At 41.8% G+C, this 23,533-nt stretch overlaps 1 protein-coding gene across 1 annotated transcript; it reads left to right on the top strand.

Moving 5' to 3' along the window:
- Nucleotides 1-2,913: 2,913 nt before the first annotated feature.
- Nucleotides 2,914-12,582, top strand: sik1 (salt-inducible kinase 1). The gene is made up of 14 exons (XM_085135383.1): nucleotides 2,914-3,260; nucleotides 3,779-3,982; nucleotides 4,100-4,216; nucleotides 7,053-7,116; nucleotides 7,312-7,473; nucleotides 7,986-8,110; nucleotides 8,208-8,331; nucleotides 8,420-8,640; nucleotides 9,007-9,156; nucleotides 9,265-9,375; nucleotides 9,490-9,715; nucleotides 9,794-10,048; nucleotides 10,179-10,368; nucleotides 10,485-12,582. The coding sequence occupies exons 2-14, from the start codon at nucleotides 3,830-3,832 to the stop codon at nucleotides 10,990-10,992; spliced, it is 2,406 nt and encodes an 801-aa protein (XP_084991509.1). The 5' UTR covers nucleotides 2,914-3,260; nucleotides 3,779-3,829; the 3' UTR covers nucleotides 10,993-12,582.
- Nucleotides 12,583-23,533: the final 10,951 nt, after the last annotated feature.

Here is a 23,533-nt window from a genome sequence, read left to right as displayed (position 1 = left end):
TCTTTGAAGTTCGCGTTCCTGCTGTTATTCACATTTTTCCGGTGATCTAGAAAGCACTTAGTGAGAGGGTACAACCTAAATAACTCAGCATGCTGCAGAAGAGAAAATCCACGGGTTTGAAGCTGTGACTCATGACTTCCTGTCATACACCCCCTGTTTACCGTCAGTCCGCAATATTGAAATAAGTGCTAAAAGCAAGTGCAATATCCCTTCACCTTGACCTTTGCGCGCCCACCTTTGATTAAAGGTCAACAGGAGCACATGAGAAACCACCCAACTAAATTCGTGGCTCCTCATCTTTGCGGCAGCACACCATGCAGCGTAATGTGCCTAATTAGTCACCTGTTTCAGTATTTAACAATAACAGATATCACTGAGATAAAGAACCGATATCAGTAAGATAAAAGAAAATCATTAGTCAGCCAAACATGTATGCGTCCTTTGCTGATATTTTGCAAACGACTGATAGCAGGAATTAAAACATTCTGTTGTGCACACACAGGAAATACCTCAACCTTAACAGCATCAATGTTGACACGATAAACACTCACACGCAAGCACAAAGCCACACTGGTGAAAAAACAGCATGTGGACTGTGACAACTCAGATCATGAGAAACTTTGCAGTGTCTGTGTGTCTGTGTGTGTGTTTGTGTGTGTGTGTATTTGTGTGTGTGAAAGACAAAAAACGAGCCTCACGCGTGCAAAAGGGATCCCACTCACGTCATTTCCAGAAAGGGAAGTTGTTTCTCTTTGAGAACGTGCCAGTGGAAGTGGCAGCAAATAAAGGGCCTCACTTACGCTTATAGCAGCATATAGGAGGAACACTCACACAATGATTTCCATCATTAGCATGTAAATATATATGCACATTTACCTTACTTCTGCGATGCTGTTTCTTCTATGAATGCATTTAATCAATTATTCTCCTTTAAAGTCACTAAAGTTATATGCATATGGATGAACCTATTGCGCCTTGACTCTACAAATAAGTGGGAAATTAGGAAAAAGTTGTTAGGTTTTACAATGACAGTTAAGGTACATGCACAATGTGTCAGGTACAGCTTTATTTCTGTTTTGACACCCTTTTTTTAGCCAGTCTGAACAGCAAGCTAAAGTTAACTTGATCTGAATTGATCTAAATTAGACCTTTTGATTCAAATGCCAATCTCATCACTCTTATAAGGTCAAACCTCTCCTGACGTTGTGTGGGAGCCCAGAATCTCGACAAATAAAAAGGTGAATTTAATATACTGTCAAGTGGCCACCGTTGTACGTGTATTAGATCCAAATATTTCATGTGAAGCATCAGGATGCGCTCAGACAAGGGAGCTCTGGCACCAGCACGACACAGTTTATATAACTGTGCCTGCCTGCTTTGCACACACTCAGGAAATACAACAACTGCAACATGCAAGTGAGGCGCACATTCAAATAACATCAGGTAGACATTTGGTTATGAAACTGGCGTGATGAGAAGCAGAGTGGGCTGTGTGGTTTTGTTGCAAGTGTGCATCAAAATATTGTGTGACCTTTCAGTTGGGACATTTTGCATGTGATTTGCATTCCTTTAACATTTCAGATTGCGTGAGCGAAGAGTCTACACCTCTACTGAATGCGATATTTGGTATTTTACACCGGCTTTTATTCTGAGCATACTGTGCGGCGTTACATGTCCATCAATATAGCATAGACTCTGCAGGTTTCTCCTTCTGTTTAAGTTCTGCCACTCTTTTTCTAACTTTGTCTTTGGCCATCATCTTGTATATGTTCTCAGTTTGACTGCTTGGTAATCAGGAGTACTTTGCATAGCAACAGCAGAAACACACTCAACCACAACATCTTTAACTTGCATTGGATGTAACCTGGATTTATACTAATGACCTCAGCCTTAACCTGGATTTATACTAATGACCTCAGCTGTTTTCTTTCCCCCCATGTTGACTGGCAAAATTGCACGTCCGCAGGAAAATTCCCCAGTAAGCTTTAAGCTGCAGCTCAAAGGGAAAAGGAAAGGAAGACACACACAGCTGCTCTGATTGATGAAACTCGGCAGCACACATCCACTGGTCTGTGTCCATCATTTCCAGGGAAAGGCGATGCTTCACAAACAATCCAGAAGCAGAATAAATAGGGGTTTGGGAGGGCTTAGCTTACACCGAGATCCAGCGTGGCGTTCCTATCGGCCACCCACAAGTTCATAAAGAAAGAAAAAGCAAACAAAAAAAGCTTTACTTGTAGCTCACATAATTTGATTCATAGCAAATGAATAATTTCAACCTTTCAGAACCCATTACCATTTTACTAATGGTTTACCAACATTTTATGTGGATCATGTCACATGTAATGATCCATCACCTCTGTTTCTAAAATTGTATTTAAATGTGATTAAATTTCCTTAACCTGCTAAGTCAAATGGTCAAAGTGTTGAGCAAAGGTTTTTATTACAACTGACTTTACTTATTAAATGTACTTTACTATGTTATGGTTTATATATATATTCAACCTAATTGGCTTACAGTAATTACTGTAAATTAAAATAATGCATTCAAAGTCTGAATGCGTAATTTTAATTTACAATAATTACTGTAATGGCGCACTTATTGGCTCTGTGTTTGTATTTTACGAGCCCAGCAGAGTCTAAAGTGCTCCGTGAGCAGCAGAGACCGCGCGGCTGACGAACACCAGTTGCTTTCTGTTTCTGTTCCTGTCGGAGCCGCGCGCGCAGCCGCTCTGTGGAGAGAGCCCGCGAGCTACGAGCCCGGCAGAGGGAAACATCACGTGGTGACACATCTTTACGACTGACGTCACCGTCCCCATCTCCAAGCAACCCCTCCATCAGCACTCGCGTCACCGTGCGCCCGAGCCGCGCAGTTGCCCAGCAACCCTTTCCTTGCGCTCGGGTCCGGCCTTGCCTTGCACCCAGCTCGAAGCTCTGACGCGGGTGTGACGTTAATAAGGTGGGTATCAATTTGTTATGGTGGCGAGGAGAGGAGGGAGGAGGAGGAGGAGGAGTTCCCCCTGTGAGTGCCGAAACCCTCAGCTCTGCATTCCGGCGGAGCTTACAGGCACACACACCGGCCGCAGCCTGGTCCCGGCCTCAAGACTTGTTGTAGAAAGTCAAAGGAAAAAGTTACCCCGCGCGTGTTGCCCGCAGTTTTTCCTTTTTGTCTCGTTGTTTATCCGGAGCTCTGTTTGTGGAATGGTTGACGTCCGAGAGCTGCCTGAAGTGTGAGAGAAGGTGGTTTATATCGTTGTAAGGTAAGAATTACTCTCGATAACTCACATTTTACTGGCTCATAGTCACTTAGTAGGAAAACTGGTAATTTTACAACTCAGCCAAAGTCTCTTTCTCTCTGTCTCTCGCTCTCTTTTTTTAGTTTTCTACGTGTATATATATACTTTTTTTTTCTTTCTTTTTTTTTTACATATTAATCAGCCTCTTTTTCTTAATAGTCGTGAAAGTGTCGCTTTTTCTTATAGGCTAGTGAAACCTATTTGTGTAGATCTCTTTGTACCCAATGAATGAATATCAGCGGGCTTGTTTATATATATTACACGTATTTGTACACTTGTAACGAGATTTTAGTCATATTTCCAGCTTAACTCGTTTATTACACCAACAATGTTTCGATAAAGTGATCATATAATAATTTTAATTCGTCTGTGTTTTCACACTGTCAGGACCAAATGCTCGTTACACGCGGAACAAAAGCTTCTAGCAAGTGAATTTTACACAAATGCAATAAAATGAGTAATGTGCACCGCTGTCTCTGCAGGTACCAGCCTTCGTTTATCACAGTGCTGTAACCCCAGTCTGTTGGTACGCCATGGTAATCATGACAGAAACCAACCGGGGAGCTCAGTCGAGTCCTGCCCAGGGGAGGCCGCTGCAGGTCGGCTTCTATGAAATCATCCGGACCCTGGGGAAAGGGAACTTTGCAGTGGTGAAACTGGCCAGGCACAAAGTCACTAAAACACAGGTCCGCTGCTTTAATATCATTGTTAATATTATTAATCTGTACTTGCAGCTTTTTTTCTGGCCTTTCTTTTGAAATTTGCAATTTTTAACCACGATTCCCCCCTCCCCCATATTTAAGGTGGCAATCAAGATCATCGATAAAACCAGGTTGAATCCTTCCAACCTGGAAAAGATCTACAGAGAAGTGCAGATAATGAAGCTGTTGAACCACCCTCATATCATCAAGCTCTACCAGGTGTGTATTGTGGCTAACCTCTCTCTGCTCTCTGAAATGTGCGTGTGTAATTCAACCTGTGTTATGCCCTCACCGGACTGTATGCTGGTCTGCAGGGAGCTGGTCTAAATGCATGCATGAGCATTTGAGTAAAATGCTCTGGTGTGGAAGGAAGCCTTTGCAAATTGAGGAAAAAAATATTTTCCCTTAAACAGCACTTGCGCTGCAGAGCACTGCCTTTAAGGACCATTTGTTGCCTGGTTTTAACCAGCTTGCCGATTCTCAGAGTATACTGAGTCATAAGTACTGCAGAACAGCATTAGAGCAATCCCCTTTGACCTCCCTGTATGCATATGTGTGCTTGTTAGAGAGAGAACAGTCATCGGTACCAGCCGCTGCTAAGAGCATTGCATTTCTAAGATTTCTTCAGTTGTTTGAAGGAAGAGGTGATGGCAGAGATATGGGAAACAGAGCAGGCAGGCGACTAATTACCAAAACATCCACAGGTCTGGACTTTAAGCCTAATTAAAACCTGTTTAAACCACTGCAATGTGTGTGCATGTCACGTGAAGGCTACCCCACAGCAAAGCGCTGCTTTACTGCTAATCAAATTGAAGACTTAGTCGAAAGAATCCGCTTTCCCCCCCTCAGCTGACCTCGCAAGCACCGCGGCACGCGTCTGGCAACAAACACACAAATACACACCCATGCAAACAGACACACAATGCCCTTTCTCTTTTTTTCATTCTGGATTTTTTCTGCCTTTTGCTTTGTTCTCTGTTGTTTGCTACTTTTCAGGATTAGTTCATATCTGGTTTTAAATGGCTGAGCAGCTCTTACCATGAAATCATGTCTAGACTGCAGAAACAAGGGGATAATGTTATTCCTAGGAATTTCTGTAAGAGAAAAAACGTAATAAAGAAATTGAACATCATAGATGTCCACTATTTTTTTAAATAAAAGTATTAATGGAAGTATTTTTTTTTTAAATTTAGAAACCTCCTTCTATTCATCTCACAAGACCACACAGACATTTTTTAATGCTTCACACTGATGGTACAAATAATTTAAAGAGGATATCATAATTTTTCATACGTTAAAAAGAAAAAGAAACATCCAACCACTCAACAAATTAACCATAATGCAGACAGAAAAATGCATCGCTTAAGACGTGTAAGCACAAATAAAATAGAAATTGAAATCCCCAGTACATGATCGTCTCTTCTGACGATATGCAAAATAGTTTAAAGGCATTCATGCTTTATACATTATTCAGATGTGTCAAGTGAGTGTAAAGACAGATTAACCATGAAAGAAGCTTAACACTTCTGTTAGATTATGTGGAAAAACATGAGATGGAATTCATTAATTTAAAAGATAGAATGATAATAAAAAAAATATTTTATTTAAAAGACCATATTTGATCTGACGGTCTTTGTTTTGTGTTAGAGCGAGATGATAATCTGTAGGTTTGTGGTGTTGTATCACTGCTGTGCTGTCTGTCCTCTGTCCCTTGTTAATTTCTTCCTGGCCTTGGGTTGTTCAAGGTGATGTTAGTCAGATGGTTGTTAGCAACCCTCGTCACCTCCTCTTTCTCCTTCCTGCACAAAGGGAGGGTACTGACATAAGACCATCTTGTGATCTGTAGATTACATCCTCTAGTAACCCTGCAGTTTTTTGGGAGACCTCACGATAAATCAGCTGCTGCTTCTACTCTTCTTTTTTTTTTGTCTCACGGGAACCAAAACAATTCCTCTAAACTGAAAGGTCATTGGAGTCTCTCTCCCCCTCATTGTTTGTTTGCATAAACCGCCCATCTTATCGCTTTAAATTCCCCTGAAATCTCATGGATTTTTTCTTTTTTTAATTTTGTGCTCCCATTATGCAGCTTTTAGCAACCTTAAATTGACCTTATGGAAAATGAGGAGTCCAACATGGATGTTAAAGGGTTTATCTTTATTCGGAGGTGACTGGGGGCCCTTGACGCGCCTTGGCTGTTCTTCGCAACAGTGACATCAGCTGCACCTCAAGGTGACAGGGAGCTGCCCTATCTCGCAGATAAAGACTTGTGCCCGCTTGGGGACCTCGGTGTATTGAATCACCGTTGTCTGGTTTTCTAAAGGGCCCGGTGGCTGAAAAGAATTAAGCTCCGCCATTCACTGGAATTTGGTGACATTCAATTTAGGAGTTGGCCAGCAGCTTTATCCAGACAGGGCTTTGTCATCTGACGATAATTGCTTTGTTGTACAACCTTTTTAGCTCAACTGCTCTGTCCCTGAGGGCTCTCATGGGAAACGGAGGCCTTGTGTGAGCTCCAGGAAAGAACCGGGAATTACGTCTTTCCGTCCCACAAAGTGCATTAAGCTCTGAGTGATTGCACTTTGAGTGTTTCTGATACACCATGTGAACAGCCCATGTGAATGTGCCTCGCTCTGTTTTCATAGATATAAAGAGATAGGGGGAAGCTTGAAATTCAACACTAGCATCCGTTGCCAGCTGGTATCAGCCTCAAGAAAAACATTCCCAAGCATTTGATCAGCTGGTTTGAGTCTGAATGTTACGCATTCCTTTTTGGGTCTGTGTTGACGTGTGTAAACGGGTTTTAAGACATGAGGAAAATGCGCGCGGGAAGTCACTGACGGTTTACTTATGCAACAGGGCATATAATGGAAAACAGGGTGTTGGTGTTTTTTTAATTTTATGTGTGTATGTAGACATTTGCAAATGAGGAATGTGGTGGTTATAAATGCTGGGACGTGCTACGATGAAACACTGGGAACGACTTGAACTTTTAAATATGGTTATCCATGACACAGTTGGTTTACACTCATTGTTTTTTTCTCTTTTTCTCTCTTAGGTCATGGAGACCAAAGACATGCTGTATATTGTGACAGAGTATGCAAAGAATGGAGAGATGTTTGGTGAGTGAAGCCTTAAGCCTTTTCATTTGCATTCACAAAGGTACATAGCACACCCAGAAACACAGAGGTTAATTTTAACTCTCCATGACAATTAAAAGGCCACTGGCAAAATAAAAGCATGAAAAAAGGAAGTAACCTAATAATAGACCCTCCTAAGAGTCTGATCCTGATATTCTGGATCCTCTCTCCCTGCAGACCACCTAACCTCAAATGGTCGCTTGAGTGAAGATGAAGCACGAAAGAAGTTCTGGCAGATCCTCGCCGCGGTGGACTACTGCCATCGGCACCACATCGTTCACCGTGACCTAAAAACCGAGAACCTGTTGCTGGATGCCAACATGAATATCAAACTGGCCGGTAGGTCAATCATATTCTCAGTGCTGGCTGGCGGGAAGGTGATGAGATGTAGAGTGTTAATGGTTTTTAATGCAACACCGTCCTTCTGTACCTACTTGCTGTTTCTGTATTCTGTTCAGTTTACGCCTGAAGAACGTATTTGATGCTCTGGGATTCTAATTAAATCATTGTTGTGCCATCTATGTGCTAATTAAATGTTAATTATTCACTCATTTTACTAAGACAAGCATCAACCAGAGGAAATGAGCTCAGCACACAATCACACGCTTTTACATGAAGAAACTGTAGAGCCAAATTATCAGAAACAGGAAAACAGTCAGTCTTTTGTATGAGAAGATATGTTAACCCGAGTTTACTTTGAAGTGTTGATGAATATCTCATGATGATAAATTACATACCACACCATGAACAGTAATAAATTTGCGCTATAGTGCCTGCAGCGCTTCAAGCTGGAATGGAAAGCAAACAAGTTTGATTAAAAAAAGTTATTGTACACTTGTGTCTGTGTGCAGACTTTGGATTTGGAAACTTCTACAATGCAGGGGAGCCTCTGTCTACGTGGTGTGGCAGCCCGCCTTATGCTGCCCCTGAAGTGTTTGAAGGGAAGGAGTATGAGGGGCCTCAGCTGGACATTTGGGTAAGCTCCAGGAATGTAATATGGCATTACTGACAGAGGAAGCGATGACATTTACATAATCGTGATTACATTCTCCTTTTTGCTCTTTGCTTCGCAGAGTCTCGGTGTCGTGCTTTATGTCCTCGTCTGCGGCTCTCTTCCGTTTGACGGAGCCAACCTTCCCACGCTCCGGCAGAGAGTCACCGAGGGACGATTCAGAATCCCTTTCTTTATGTCACAAGGTATAAATTATCCCGACAACAATTACCGCAAATTACTAAAATGGTGTAAACTATATACAGAGACTCATTCACTGTTTGCGTCCTTTAGACTGTGAGAATCTGATCCGTAAAATGCTGATGGTGGATCCAGCCAAAAGGATCAGCATTGCTCAGATCAAGCAACACCGCTGGATGATGGCGGATCCATCAGCTGCCCACCAGATCCTCAGCCATCCTCTCACGGAGTACAATTCCAACCTGGGCGACTACAGTGAACCCGTGCTAGGCATCATGAACACACTGGGCATCGACCGTCAGAGGACTATCGAGGTGACTGAACAAGAATCAAAATGTGTTTAGTGGTTTTATGAAAGTGTTCCAGTCACAGTAAAAATACTCAGTTTACGGGTTTACAGGCAGCGGGTAGGCTGCAGTTAAGTTTTCATTCTCTCTTAAGTTGAACCTACATTGTGTTCCTTCAAAGACCTTATTCTGTATTGAAATATATATTTCTCACTCTGTCATCTCCAAATATATAAATGCAGATATATACAGCTATATTTGTCTTTCCCTTAAAAGTTTTAAAGAGGTGCTAAAGAAAGCTATAAAGAGAAAGCACTGGTTATAAACTGTCATTACAAGCCACAGAAAGTAAACAAAATGGCAAAATGACTAATCTTCTGACCTTATCTTCAGTCTCTGCAGAGCAGCAGCTACAACCACTTCTCTGCCATCTACTACCTGCTGCTGGAGCGAGTGCGGGAGCATCGTGCACAGCAGCTGAGCCGCCAGTGTGGAACATGGAGCCAGAGACCAAGGAGCACTTCCGACTCCACAAGCCCAGAGGTCAGCACTATAGCTGCATGTAGCTCTGACTATCAATGCTCTGACTATCAATTTCCATTCTTATTTGCATGAAGTTTAATAATCTCTGTGCTTTCTGCTTCCTTTTAGGTGATCATGGAGTCCACTGAGAGTTTTAGAACAACAGCGTTTTCACTTCCAACCAAAAACACCCCCCCTGTGTACTCAGAGGTGGAGTGTGACCAAGCTGGATTGTTTCAGGTAAATTTCTTGAATAGCACGCTCTCTTGCATCTATACTAATAGAACAAATGCAAAAGCTGCACCCTGCCCTGCTAACAGTCAGTGGCTAACAGTCGACCTCCTTCCTTTTCAGCGTGTAGTATTTCCAGTGGAGGCCAGTCTGAACAGATTGCTCTGGAACCGCTCCATTTCACCCAACAGCCTGCTGGAGACAAGCATCAGCGAAGAGGTGCGACCCAGAGACCTGGAGGAGGAGGAGGCGACGCAAACTCTCGGGCCCCTGCTCCCTCCAACCACCACCTCTCGCAGACACACTCTGGCTGAGGTTTCCACCCGTTTCCACCAGTGCAACCCTCCATGTTAGTATGATATACATGCGCACGCACGTTCTTCATTCTTGTAGCGATGCAGAGTCTTGACCTCTCCTGTTTCTTTAGGTATCGTGGTCAGCCCCTCAGACGGTGCCTCCTCTGACAGCTGCCTAAAGTCTTCTTCCAGTCCTGCCCCCACTTTGCAAGCTGCTGTAGGTGGGGTGGCAACGCTTCGGGCCTCGGGGGCTGAGGGAGGAGCTCTGCTGTCTGCTGGAGCTCCCCTGGCTCTCTCTTCCCACCTCCTGCCCCAGGCCCAGGGCAGCCTGCCCCCTGCCAGCTTCCAGGAGGGTCGCAGAGCCTCTGACACCTCCCTCACACAAGGTATACACGGATGATCGTGAAATCATTTCCTGTATGCCACCTGCCTAAGCTGGTATTCAGGTTTTCTCACACGTACCATGTAGTAGGATCAACGCTGCATTGCATAATAGTTTCCCATGTCTTCACGCAGGCCTCAAAGCTTTCCGTCAGCAGCTGAGGAAAAACACGCGCACTAAAGGACTTCTGGGATTGAATAAGATCAAGGGTCTGACGAGGCAGGCTGCCCCATCACCCTCCTGTAACCGCGGTAGCCGGGGGTCACTGGGTCCAGCTCTCTCTGAGCACCGCAGCATGCTGGAGGAGGTGCTGCACCAGCAAAGGTGAGTCACATTATTGCAGGAGCACAAAGCATTATGGGATTGTTAATTTTATAAACTACAAACAATCGAACCTCCAAAGTCGAGCTGTTGATAACAAATCTCATCTCATTTCCCAGAATGCTGCAGATTAAGCACCAACCACAGCCTCAGGTCCAAGCCCCTCAGACAGGACCTCAACAGAAGCCCCTGCTCTTCTTGGCACACCAACAGTCACCATCTCCTCCGCCTACTACCGTGTTTGCTTCCTCCTCCATGTTTGACAACCCTGCTCAACCCGTCCTGCCTGCTCAGCAGGCTTCAGTGGGTCTGCAGCAGGGTCCCTGGCAACAGACCCTCGAGACCTCCGCCACGGGCTGCTCATCCTCACCCTGCTACTCCTCTTCTTTGTCCCCCGTGGCCTCTGCTGCCTACCTTCTCGAGGCACGTCTACACATCAGCCAGCAACCCCACCCTAACCACCACACTGGCCTCCGTCAACAGTCTGCAGCACAACGCAATTTCCCCATCCTGTCCAAGTCAGCCATGTGGAGGATGGGCTCGGTCACAGACCCCGACATGCAGGAGCTGGGTATGTCTGGACAGCAGCAGCAGCAGCAGCTCAGCAGCTGTGTGATGGTGAAGTAAATCATCGGCCAAGCAAGACCGGCGAATGTTCTCTTGGTGGAAGAGCCAAAAAAGACTTGATGCTGAGCGCAGAAGAAAAGAGAGCAGAAGTGAAGAACAACAAAAAAAGCAGACGCGAGTAACGAATTTGTCTTTATGAGGTACACGTGAGAATGTGTCTGCACACGTGTTCGCTGTGTGTATGTGTTTTTTCTAATTGTATAAGCTAAAGATTAAGCAATAAACCAAACTCTGGATGAAGTGTTCGATTCGTAACAGCCAGAGAAGCAATAACAGACTGACAGACTCTCCTCGGCTCTGATGGACTCACTTGAATAGCTGACGTTGCTGAGTCAATCTAACATTTTTATGCTGTCTAGATTTACTTTTTGATCTTTTTTTTAACAGCAAAGTTCGCTCTTCCATTTTTTTCCTGTTTCTTTGTTTTTTTTTGCCACTTGTGTAAGCGCTCTCAGTGTTTTTCACTTGCCTGGACAGAAGACCAAAATTCATATTATTTTCAGTCTCCCCACTTTGTTCACCTTCCTGAAGAGACATTTCTCTGTAGCAGTGCAGTGAACACGCAGTATAATAACCTAAGCTTACAAATGTACACCGAAGGAGACGATTTTTATTTTACTGAAACTGTGATATTTTTTTTTCCCCCCGTTTGTTTTTTCTGTGCAAGATTGTTAATTTTAGTGACGCAAAACGCTGCTTTTACCTCAAGCTGCAAAAAGACTGCTACACCCTCATCAGCCAAAACTGAGTGAAGACGGTGTTTCGCTGGTTGAGTTAAAGCACAGCAGGTACATCAGTCAGCCTGGTAGCACCCTACATGTGTGGATCCATACCCCTCCCTCTCCTTTGTCTGATAAGCACCTTTCTTTTTAGATGCTATTACTACCTCCTCAGGCAACAATTTGGAAAGGTTAAGAAAAACCTTTAAACGCTAATGAGCAGGTTGAATATCAGAGAAAGAGGGTTTTTCATACGGAACAAAGACTGTGGGAACAGTGCAATATTTTACATGAAAAAAACCAATGGAAATGAGGCTTAACATAGGATGGTCAAAAACTCCACGTGTACTTGCCTGAGGTTTTGTGTTCGTCTTTCTTTTTTTTGTGTGTGTGTGTTTCATCTTGCCGTGCTAGCTAGCTGACTAGAAGAGGTACTTCTTATGATACTGTAGTGACTTAGAGAAGAGGCTCGAGGCATTTCAAAATGCTGTTTTGGTTTTTTTTTGTTGTTTTTTTGCTGTTTTTATTCACACAGCATGCTTGTAGATCCTAAAGGAAGAATTTGGGTTTTACCAAAGACTCAACAGCACAAGAAATAGAGGATCTGTCAAAAGACACACTACTGACTTTCCTCTTTGAATGCTGTCTCCAAGATGTAGCGTGGTGGTGTAGCGAACCAATTTCACACGATCTCCTTAGCCTTTTGCTGTGAGACAAAAGAAAAGAAAAGAAAAACTCCCGCTGCCACCAAATCCTAATGCTACGTGTATTGTGGGTATCTCTAGCTGTTACTATGAGGACCATGGTAGTGTTTGTTTTGTACTTTTCTAAAAAAAAAGAAAGAAAGAAAGAAAAAAGAAGAAGAAAACAATCAGAACATAGCAATACCATAATGTGCAGGAAGTGGAACTTTCTTCAGTTGCTCAGTAGTAGCTTGAAATAGACACAGATGTCCTGTGCTGAGTTGCATGTGCAGGCAGTTGAGTTAAGGTGTTTGAAAGCTGTAACAGATGTGTATTAATGTGAGTGTAGTTAGCTGTCTCATGTCTGTGAAACATCTTGTAGGTGAGAGCTGTGTCTTTTCAAGCCCGGTTCTTTTTTTGAAAACGTGCAATTTTGATTCTATTGACCCCCCTGACTTTTTTCCCACCCTCGGTTTATTGCACTCACTTCAACACCTGTGCCTTTGCCTGAACAAACTGCAGTCAGATTGCCCCACCCCAAACCCCTCCTCTCTGATTGCCACACTGAAGAAAAAACGATCGATGGCTCCATTACAGGACATTTCCTCAGACGTCCCCTTTGATATTTTCTTTGACCTATAAAACTTGCTATCTAAACAAGCGAGATTTGCACTTTACTCATATTTCTTATTGCTGATTTTTTTTTCTTTCGTTTTTTTCTCATGATGGGAAAAAAATCACAAATCTTTTGAAACACTAAGATTTTCGATGCAAACCTGTAAAATTACCCTTGTGATAAACTTTGGATAAGAAGTATTTCATGTTTTTTTTTTTTTTCCTGATTTGTTACTTGACTGTGTGAGCATGAGCACGTCTTTGTGTGTATGGATGCATGCGTGTGGATGTGGGTGTGTGTGTGTGTGTGTGTGTGTGTGTGTGTATGTGAGGTTATAAAGAGGAACAGAAGGAGGGAGGAAGGAAGGAGAAGAAATGTTAGTTGAAGAAAGTTGTTTATTTATGTGGCTATTTATTTAAATAAAGTTCACTTCCTAAACATTTTCTTTTGTGGTCTGACTTCTTGTTAAACTGCAGGATGTGCTTTTTAACCCCCTCTATACTGTTTACATTTCTGTAGATGACTAATTTTTTTATTTAGATCTCTTTGATTCAAGATTACAGCTTAAACTTTGAGGTTAAACTCTCAGAGACTCAGAAAAAAACTTCAGGCCATCAGGATGGAGAATGAACGTCTCTAGATCTGTCGCATTGCCTTGGAATTAAGCAACATTTAGTGGCTGCACACTCACTTTCTAGCATTTCAATATTCATATACTAAACTAAAAGTGAAAAACAAAAGTCTTAATCACAGAATCATTGACACTAAGATGCTTCACCCTCTTCCACTAACTGATGATGATGCATTAGCACCCCATCGTAATGGTGTGATGCACAGCGATGATGTCAACGATGACTGCATCAGGCCCTGATCAACCTCCTGCTGGTTGATTATTCATAAACATAAGACGGGATAGGGCTCTGATGTTTGACAGGAAGCCTGAAAGGAACTGGATGTCCAGCTGCTACAAACACATCCGTCATCAACTGCTGCCTGCTGCACAAGTGACTTTGTCTAATAAGATATTTGCAACATGTTCACAGCAACTGTGTGACCATCTGCAGCATTTATGATGTGTGACCTCTGACTGCTGCTGTCAGAGGTCTTTCCAGTTAAAGAACGAGTTCTTCCTCACTACTGTCGCTACTGGAATTAAAGAGTTTTACCTTACAATATAAGCTCGCCGTGAGATTACTGTTCTGATGAATTGCTGTTAAATAAATACAACTGAACTGGAGAACAATATAATTGTAGTCGTCTTCACTGGAGGTCGTTTTTTTTTTTTTTTATCTCAGGGCTCCACTGTATCCAAACAAAGACATACTCAGTCTTGACATTAACTCCGATATTGTGCACTTACAGGGTTTCTTTGCGCCGTTTATTCACCAGAGTCAAATTCCTCTTACCAGGAAGTGACACGACTGGCTTGAAAAGAATGAAACAGGTGGTTTGTGAAACAAAACCACTTATTGTTTTCTTTGCCACTTCACTTGGGGCTTGATGAACAGGTTTAACCAGCCTGTTACAACAAATTGTTTGTATAGGTTTCTCTTTATCGATAGGAGTAAGTAAAAGTCTGATGAATGCCTCAACACGTGTTGAGCCAGGCTGTACTGCATCGTGATTTGTTATCACTGGATGTAGTAATAATCTCGCTGGTAAATCAAGGAATTTCTATCTACATGTACGTGTGTATGTGCATGTGTGTCTCTGTCCCTCATCGATCTCAACAGTACATCTCTGGTGCAGTATGCTTCTCTCTGCTGTATTTTCCCAGTCCCCAAAGAGACAAGTGTTTATGCCTTGGGTTTTTCCATGCTTATACATGCACGATCACATTGGTCAATAGAATAGTCCCAATATGTAATGTCATGTTAGTAAAACTGAATACATAAAGTTATATGAAAAACAACGCTTTCACAGTACTGAGTGGAGTCCTGTGAAAAATACTTACTGCTTACGTGGGATTTAAAGGGATAAGTAGCAGCCAGATGCTGATAATCAGTTATTGATTACAATTGATTATTGCTAAGTGTGAGCACCTCAAACACAGCAGAAAATCTGCAACAGAATGGCTGAAAAAGAAAATCAAGATGGAGCAATGGTTCAGTCAAAGTCCAGACCTCAACCTGACTAAAAACTCGTGACTTTAAAAAGCTGTGGATAGAAGAGTGGGCCAAAACTGTGTCACAACCAATAATCACTTAGTTTAGCTGTAGAAAAAGGTCTACAGACATTTGATCGTGGAAACAGGAACTGTGGAAATCTTGACAGTTTACAAAGGAAATCACAACGACCGACACACCCAGGTAGTGTTTCTTCTTTGCAAGTCATGTAAAGAGCACTTGGATCTCAGCTGCCAGTGACTAATCGGCTGTCAACAGCTGAATCCTGAGATATGATCACATATCACATAGGCAGGTTTGAGCAGAACAGCATGTCTGCTTTTTTGCAATTTGGGTCAGCATGTCATCTGATACAAAACAAAACAAAAAATTACTCCAAATGTGGAAGTACTTACATTTTACATGTTTTAAATGGCCTTTGAATTATTCACATGTTAACAACAATATTAACAACAACGAAACAGTGAAATAATGACCATGACTGTAATGTCATTTGTATATTGGTGATAGAGGTTCAGTTATGTATAGTGAAACAAAGGCACAAAGGGGGGAAATTGTCCATAGAGGGTAAAACCATAGTAGTACCAGTCTCTAAATGGTGTTTATTGTCATATAGTTGGATATTTTAAAGATACTAGCACTGGTTTTACAGTCCATAGCTGCTTTGTACAATCATCAGCAGGCTGTTGGTGACCCTTGTTCATGCTGCGGTTGGTGTGTTCAGCCTCTGCACGTGGAGAAGACAGGAATTATATTACACAAATAACTTCTTTAGAGTGAAGTGAAACTTGGTGTTAAAAATAATGAAAACCACCTCTCATGTTGCATTTTTGATCTTTGATGGGTGTTTTTCGTCTTCCTCTTTGTGGTGAATTCTGCTGTCACTTCCTTTTCTGTTCTAAATTTACAGACACCTGCACTCTGTCTACACATAGTAGCCCTGCCATCAGGCTACACGCACTTGGCTTTTTGGAGGGCAAACTCCTTATTATTGACTCTGCATGCAGTCATAATAAAAAGAAAGTGCATCCTATTTCTATTGGAGCTAAACATCTCTGAAAACGAACACGGTAGCATAAATTCCTGTTAACAAGGCAGTCTATGAGGATTTACTCGCTTTTGGATCCAGTATCAAGTGGCCATGAGAGGAACTGCAGATTCAGGCACTTTGGTTTTGGCTTAATTAAAACTGGAATGTCCAAACTGGTTCATGCAACAGGACAATGACCTCAAACACAACAATGAACACAATGGCCTAGTCAAAGTCCAAACCTCAACCCAATTGAAACACCATGGTGGGATCTTACTTGCTTTTGGATTCCAGTATCAGCAGGCCATGGGAGGAACTGTAGATTCTAGCACTTTGCTGTTGGCTTGATTTTTTTAATTGTTTGATCCACAGGCACATCTTGAGATGTAAACAGTCCTGGAGTTTCGGAAAGGCAGGAAGACAAAATATTTTTCCTCTCTTGTGTACTATGTGACACGTTTAGCAGCGACCTTCCACACAATCAGATTGAAATTTACAAGGAATTTTAGGAGAAGCACTTCAGTGAACATATCCAATTTCACCTCCTGCTTACTCAGAAACACACACATACACACACACACACACACACACACACACACACACACACAGGCATTTTCTTGAGTAAGCCAGCTGTCAAAAGTCAAAGTACATGGAGCAAAAAGGTTTCCAAGAATCTGCATGGGTAGAAGCAGAAGGGCAGGCGGTTGTGGGTGGGGAAGGAGATGACATTGAGAAAGTGTAATCGTACTAATGAAATGAGAAGTAACTTCCCATTCTAAGGATGAGCTACTGATAAGAGGGAAGGAAGTTTATCTCTGACGATTAAAGGGAAATTCAGACTCAAAAGGTCAATGATACTAAAGTCGCAAAAACCACTCCATAAGAAACTATAAAGTTTAATGTTTGGTGTAAACAAAAAGCCCTGAACATGACGAAAAGCAAAGAAATATTGGTATGAAGGCAGCGTAAAAGCTTTAAGATCTCGCCCCTTGCTGAAAGATTAGCACACTCCTGATTATGTGTACGTGAGCGAGAAACTGTATACATGCGTCATTGCCAATACTTCAGCTCTCTGGCAGGACAAGCATGAACAGCAGAGGATCTATGGAAGCTCAGTGCAAGGTAAATAAACAACACAGGAAGTGCTCGCCATGACTCTGCACAACAGAGTTGGCTAGACAGATCAGTCAGCCTTTAATCAGGAAAAAGAGACAGTAACAAAAAACTTTTCAAGCTTTGGGAATTTAAAACAATATGCTGAATTTATTTTATAAGACTGAGTAGTAGTACGCACATGTTGACTGAGAAAGAAAAGAAACTACTGCAGATTTCTTTTGGGGAAAAAAACTCATGACTAACTAACTCAAAACTAACGTAATGCAAAATAATCTGGAAGTGCAGGACAAGTTAGTCAGTGTTTATTTTTATTAACTGGTTTTCCAAGTCTTTGCAATCGGGGAACAAATAAAACAATCATTTCAACTTACACACATTGGAAATTATTTACATTTCTCACAAAAGGCAGTTTTAATTTTCTCCAAAAATAGAGGATTGTCACCTATGATGAATATAAAATTGTACAATGTTAAATCAATGAAGTTCATCTACTTGCTTATGCTAGCTCTGTTTCTACAAATGTCCAGATGGTAACTGATCTCAGAGCAGTGAAACCAGGGCCAGCATCAGCCTGTCTAGCCTGGTAGTCTACCATCAATCTCCTTAATGACAGAACACTGTTTGAGATGAAAGGAGAGAGATCACATTCACTTGAGTTTTAATAGTTGTCTGCTTTTAGAGTTCAGCGGGCAAGCACTGCCTGCCTTGCTTGCCCCCAGTGGAGTGCCACTGGTTCAGCAGTGGTAGTGTACTGGCAGTCTGCTGGCAGCTACAGACTTAGCAGATAGCAGATGGTCTTATCTGCTGTCAGATAGAAGTGTCTAAAGTATATAGTATAACTGGTTTGTGGGCTACTTTTGTTTGTGCTCCGGTAACCAGTCTCTGAGACGAATGAAGTTAAAGCATGCAAAATGCTAAAGTAAAACCAAGTGTTTAAACCAGGGGTCCCCAACTCCAGGCCTTGGGGGCCAGTGTCCTGCAGTTTTTAGATGTGTCCGTGATCCAAACCAGCTGATTCAAATGGCTAAATCACCTCCTCAACATGTCTTGTAGTTCCCCAGGGGCCTGGTAATGAACTAATCACTTGATTCAGGTGTGTAGACCCAGGGTGAGCTCTAAAACCTGCAGGACACCGGCCCTCGAGGCCTGGAGTTGGGGACCCCTGGTTTAAAACAATGAGAAGTATCCATTTCAGCCTCAGCCTGTACTTTTCATCCTGTATTTTTTTTTCTTTGATGTGGTGTTTCTTTTTCCCGCTCTTGCAAAGTGCTTGGTTTGATTGGTGACGTTTTTCTCTTAATATTGTAGGGTCTCTACCTTCACCTTGAGGTGATTGTCTTTGTGATGTGATGCTATGAAATATGAATTGAATACATATACATTCCTGGTGAACTCCGCTGTTGCTCCCTTTCCACTTTTCAACAAGTCAGTATTCTATCAACATGTCATCCACATGATGTATCACATCATTTAAACACTTCTCCATAAGCTGTCCATATGTAATATATAATCAAATTATAAATTAAGAATAGTCAAGTTTTCATCCATAGAGATTTTACATTACAATGCACCAACTGCACTTGAATCACAGGCACCAGATTTCAAGTAGACTTCTTAGAAGTACATCAGGAATGACTGGTTGGCCATCGTGTCGCTTGCTGTCCATGTCTGTCAGCAACGGGGAATAATCAGGCTTTAGATGTTAGAGGGTTAATAGTCTTGTCTCTTTCATTTGGTTTACTTTTTATAGCTTCACTGAAGTATATAGCCAATATCAGCTCATTTTGTCGACCTCACAATAATAGTTGACACTTTCTCAAGCCTGAATGAGTTATAACATTGCTCTTTGAAGTTTTAATGATCCTCGTCAAACCTCAAACCAGGCATTTGATCCCATTCGCTGGTGGAGTATCTTATTTTCATTCCTTAAAAAAAAAGAGAGACTTTGTCAAATGTTGTTGATGGTGATGATGATTCCAGGCTGTAAAAACTGACTTGACCAGAATGAACAGGAGGAAGTGTATAACAAAGGCGAGGAAGGAACCCTCATGTCTGTTTTAATCATGAAACGTCACAGCACAGAAGTTGCAGGGGGGGGGGGGGGGGGTTATAGTTTACTTCTCTGTGTGTCACGTCACAGGCATAACACACAGAGAAGTGTGTTTTGAAGTAACATTTCACAACAACACCTAAATATCATTAAACTTGTAGTTTTTCAGTTGGATTTTTCAGTTACTGCCTGCAGCCACAGCAAAAACGTTGAAGAAGTATAAACAGATGATGAAGGAGGAACATATGTCTTAACAGAAGTGTCACCTTAAACACGCACTGATCTATCAGAACAATCAAGATTCATTGTGTTGTGTTGGTATCAGTCGTATCCAGATAGGATGTCCTTGTGCCGTCAGAACTGCTTTAATTTCTTGTAGCATAAATTCAACAAGGTGCTGGAAAACGGGATTTTCAGACTTCAGTCTGGGATTTTGTTCTGTATATTTCATGATAACATCACATACTTGCTCTACATACATGATGCTTATCTCGTCTTGCTCCGCATTCCTTGAGTAATCTATGGGATTAGCTTCTGCTGACTGCGGAGGGCACTTGAGTTCAGTCAACATATCGCCATGTTCAAGAAACAATTTTGAGAATATTTGTGTTATTTGATATGGTTGATTTGTACTCTGAGGTCATAAGGGTATTGCTGTAGCTCAGGAGGTAGAACAGGACATTTACTGATTGGAAAGTTAGTAGTTCAATCCCCGGCTGCTCCAGTCTGCATGCCAAAGGATTCTTGAGCAAGACACTGAACCCCAAGTTATTTTCTGATGTAAAGGATAATAGAAAGGCTAAAAAGATATACACAAACTAGTCTATTTACATGAGGGGTCTCAAACTCCAGGCTTCAAGGGCCGGTGTCCTGCAGGTTTTAGATATGTCCTTGATCCAACACAGCTGGTTTAAATGGCTAAATGACCTCCTCAACATGTCTTGAAATTCTCCAGAGGCTGGTAACGAACTAATCACTTGATTCAGGTGTGTTGACCAAGGGTGAGATCTAAAACCTGCAGGGCACCGGCCCTCAAGGCCTGGAGTTGGACACTCCTGATTTACATGGTCAGCATCAATCCTCAGACTGTGATGTTGTGATATGATGTTTATTTGGTTCTAAGGGTCCCAAGGTATAACTTTACTGGGAAGCCAGTGCAAAACCAGTTTCATATGGGACATTTCAGACGAGAAGATGGCGAGTAGAATTCTGTACCCTTTTTTGTAAGTGATGATTTGCTCAGGCAAACAATAATGATGGATTCTGCATATCTTGGTTATTAGAGCTACTGTTTCCTTCCTATCAGTCTGAAGCGGTCTGGCCTTTCACTTCTGACCTCTGACATCATCAAGGCATTCTCACCCTGAGAACTGCTGCTCACCAGATGTTTCCTCTTTTTTGTATCATTTCCCATAAATGGTCTAATTGCGGAATCAGTCCACTGATTTTGCAAAAAACAGATATTTAAAGCCAGATATTACTTTGCACATCAACATATTTTTTTCCCATTAATAAAGAACACAAAAGGAGCTTAGTTTTCTGTAAAGATTTTGAGTCATATTATGAGAGAAGGTAAAGGTCTGACCTTTAAAACAACCCACACGATAAGCCAGCTAACAGCTGTAGAAAGATTATTATTAGTAGGATAATGCAATGTTTGCACCTGCCTTTGTGCCCTATTGTTCATCTGAAAAGGGAAGTTCTCAAATATTTTTGTCTTTTAATCCGCCTACATTCACCAATACATTTTTGGCTTTTGTATTACTCTTGGTACACTTTCCAGTACAAAGAACACTGAAATTCGCTTGCACCAGCTTGCACTGATGAATGTCTCCAGTGACTGACTCAGATGAGACGTATTCATCCACATAGGCTCAAGACCAGTTGAAAAAATAACCAAATGGCCGTTCCAGTTGGGTAATTTCCATGTTCATTTTCACTAAGACTCCAAAAACAATATCTAATATGCTTAATGTCAACCGTTTTTTGCCAACCCACGAGGCACAATAGCCACATTAATGAGGAACTACTCTTTAAATGTCAACTTGTGCACAACTTCTCAAAATGTCTCCTGATAATAACTTGAATAGCTGCCTTCACGTTTTAGCTTTGAAAATCATCGTCATCATAATCACCCCACAAAGTCGGAAAAGGACCAGGAGCTATTATATCTTCAATGAGGCCTGAGGAACCAAAATACCACATAACTAATTGCCTTCTTTATCTCACACTCCATTCATAGCTCTAATCTTCCACGTAGCACTCACCCCGCGCATTACGTTAATGTGCAGCGCTGCCATTGTTCTCGTCACTATGGAGACGCCACCCAGTACTCTGATTTGGAGGCTCATACATCAGCACAAGACTGGTGTGACACTACAGTAGCGAGAGATTAAAGGGAAGAGCATAGCACACACACACACAGTGAAAGAGACTGTCAGCTGTGAGAGCTATGACGCACGTCGGGCTCCGTTAATATTGTGCAGCAGGCTTTGGCGTCTGTGTGAGCATTCCATTACAGGCATTACATTCCAATACTGGCTCACACTGAGCTGTGTGCTGAATTAGCCTCACTCCCAGTCACAAACACACACTCAGGTTGCTCAAGTTCTTTTATGCTTTGTATGGTTAATTACCAAATCCCTCACATCAAACAGTAAACTGACCCAAGCTTGTATCTCTGCCAAAGACCTCTAATGTTTGTCTGCGCACATGCTAACAGAGGAAGTCTAAACTCATCGTGTTGATGTGCTTCACATGTACATTCACCATCTTAACTACTGTAGTAATCTGCAGGGGGTTAATGAAAAGGTTAGGTTTTTGCTAGCGTTTGTGTGTGTGTCATTCTTTCTGTGCGTAAACACAATAGCACATAATACAAAGTCTTGAATGAATTATGATAAAACCATTTAGGGGTGTAGAGTGGGGTCATGTTAACAATACATTAAAATTTGGCTTATATCCACCAAAGTCTCCAAGGTCAACTTAACGACTTATTGGTCAGAAATTGACAAAAATTCTTAGAAACTTTGATTCTTACAAGTGTGATGTGTGTTGTCAACATATAGAAAGTACTGTATAAAGATTTAAAATATGTTGTCAATTTGACCTCTGACCTCTCCTTCAAGATCAAAATCCAAGTGAAAATACAGTATTATAGATCCATTTAAACTATGTTTCCTACTGTTTTTGCTTGTGTTTGCAACATATAGACATATACAGGGATTCTAACTATCACGTTGCCTTGCACCTCTGACCTTTTCTTCAAGGTCAAATAAGGCCAAACATTCCTAAAATGTCTTTTATTTTAAAAACTATCATTGAAGTTCCACTGCCTTTGTCAATACTGACAACAATTAAGAAATTATGCAGGTATGTGGGCATTATAGTGCATCCAAATACCATGTCACATTTGACCTCTGACCTCACTTTTGCATTTCTCATCTGGCTTTCATTCAAGCTGACCCCAAAGTGTCTTACATCTTTATAGAAGGTATCGTTGAGAGAAAGAAGAAGCTGCCTATACTTAGAAATATACTGTAGTATAATAAGTTCCAGGTATTCGTGTCCAGTTATCTACAAATCAATACCTGTTATTCATTACCTACTCATACATAATGTTTGTGTAATCAGAGCAAACATCAGTCATGCTACCCTTATCTGATTTTGACTACACTGAAAACGTATTATGGTATGTTTAAAAAAAACAAAAAGCAAAATACATTCTGCTTCCTTAAAAGTAAATACTACCCAGACAGTGAGCAGCCTGGGTGAAAGTTTGCACTTTCTTTAGTTTAGTTGTTAGTATTGCTAATTTTTGCTAACTAGAGCCTCAACACATGACATATTACTGTGTCCTTGCTTATTAAACAAATCTGAGCCGAAACGCCAAATTGAAGCGCTTCCTGTAGCTACACCTAGCTAAGCTTCCTCTGGCAAATAGATGGCCTCACATCTCACATACGTCGACTCAATGACTGCAATGTGCTCAGATCCAGTGCACAACAAACCCAAATCATCACTCTTCCAACCACTGTGCTGATAGTTGGGGTTTGCAGGCTCTCTGGGGTTTTTTGCATTTTCTCTGAGCATTGCACAATCTGACCCGGGGGTGACTTCAATGGGACGTCCTCTCCTGGGAGGGCAACTGTCTTGAATGTTTTCCACTTTCTGTAGAATGATCTTATAACCCTTCCAATCG

This window comes from Neolamprologus multifasciatus, chromosome 16 (genome assembly GCF_963576455.1).
Source record: "Neolamprologus multifasciatus chromosome 16, fNeoMul1.2, whole genome shotgun sequence".
Lineage (NCBI taxonomy): Eukaryota > Metazoa > Chordata > Actinopteri > Cichliformes > Cichlidae > Neolamprologus > Neolamprologus multifasciatus.
This window is presented reverse-complemented; position numbering and strand designations above follow the sequence as displayed.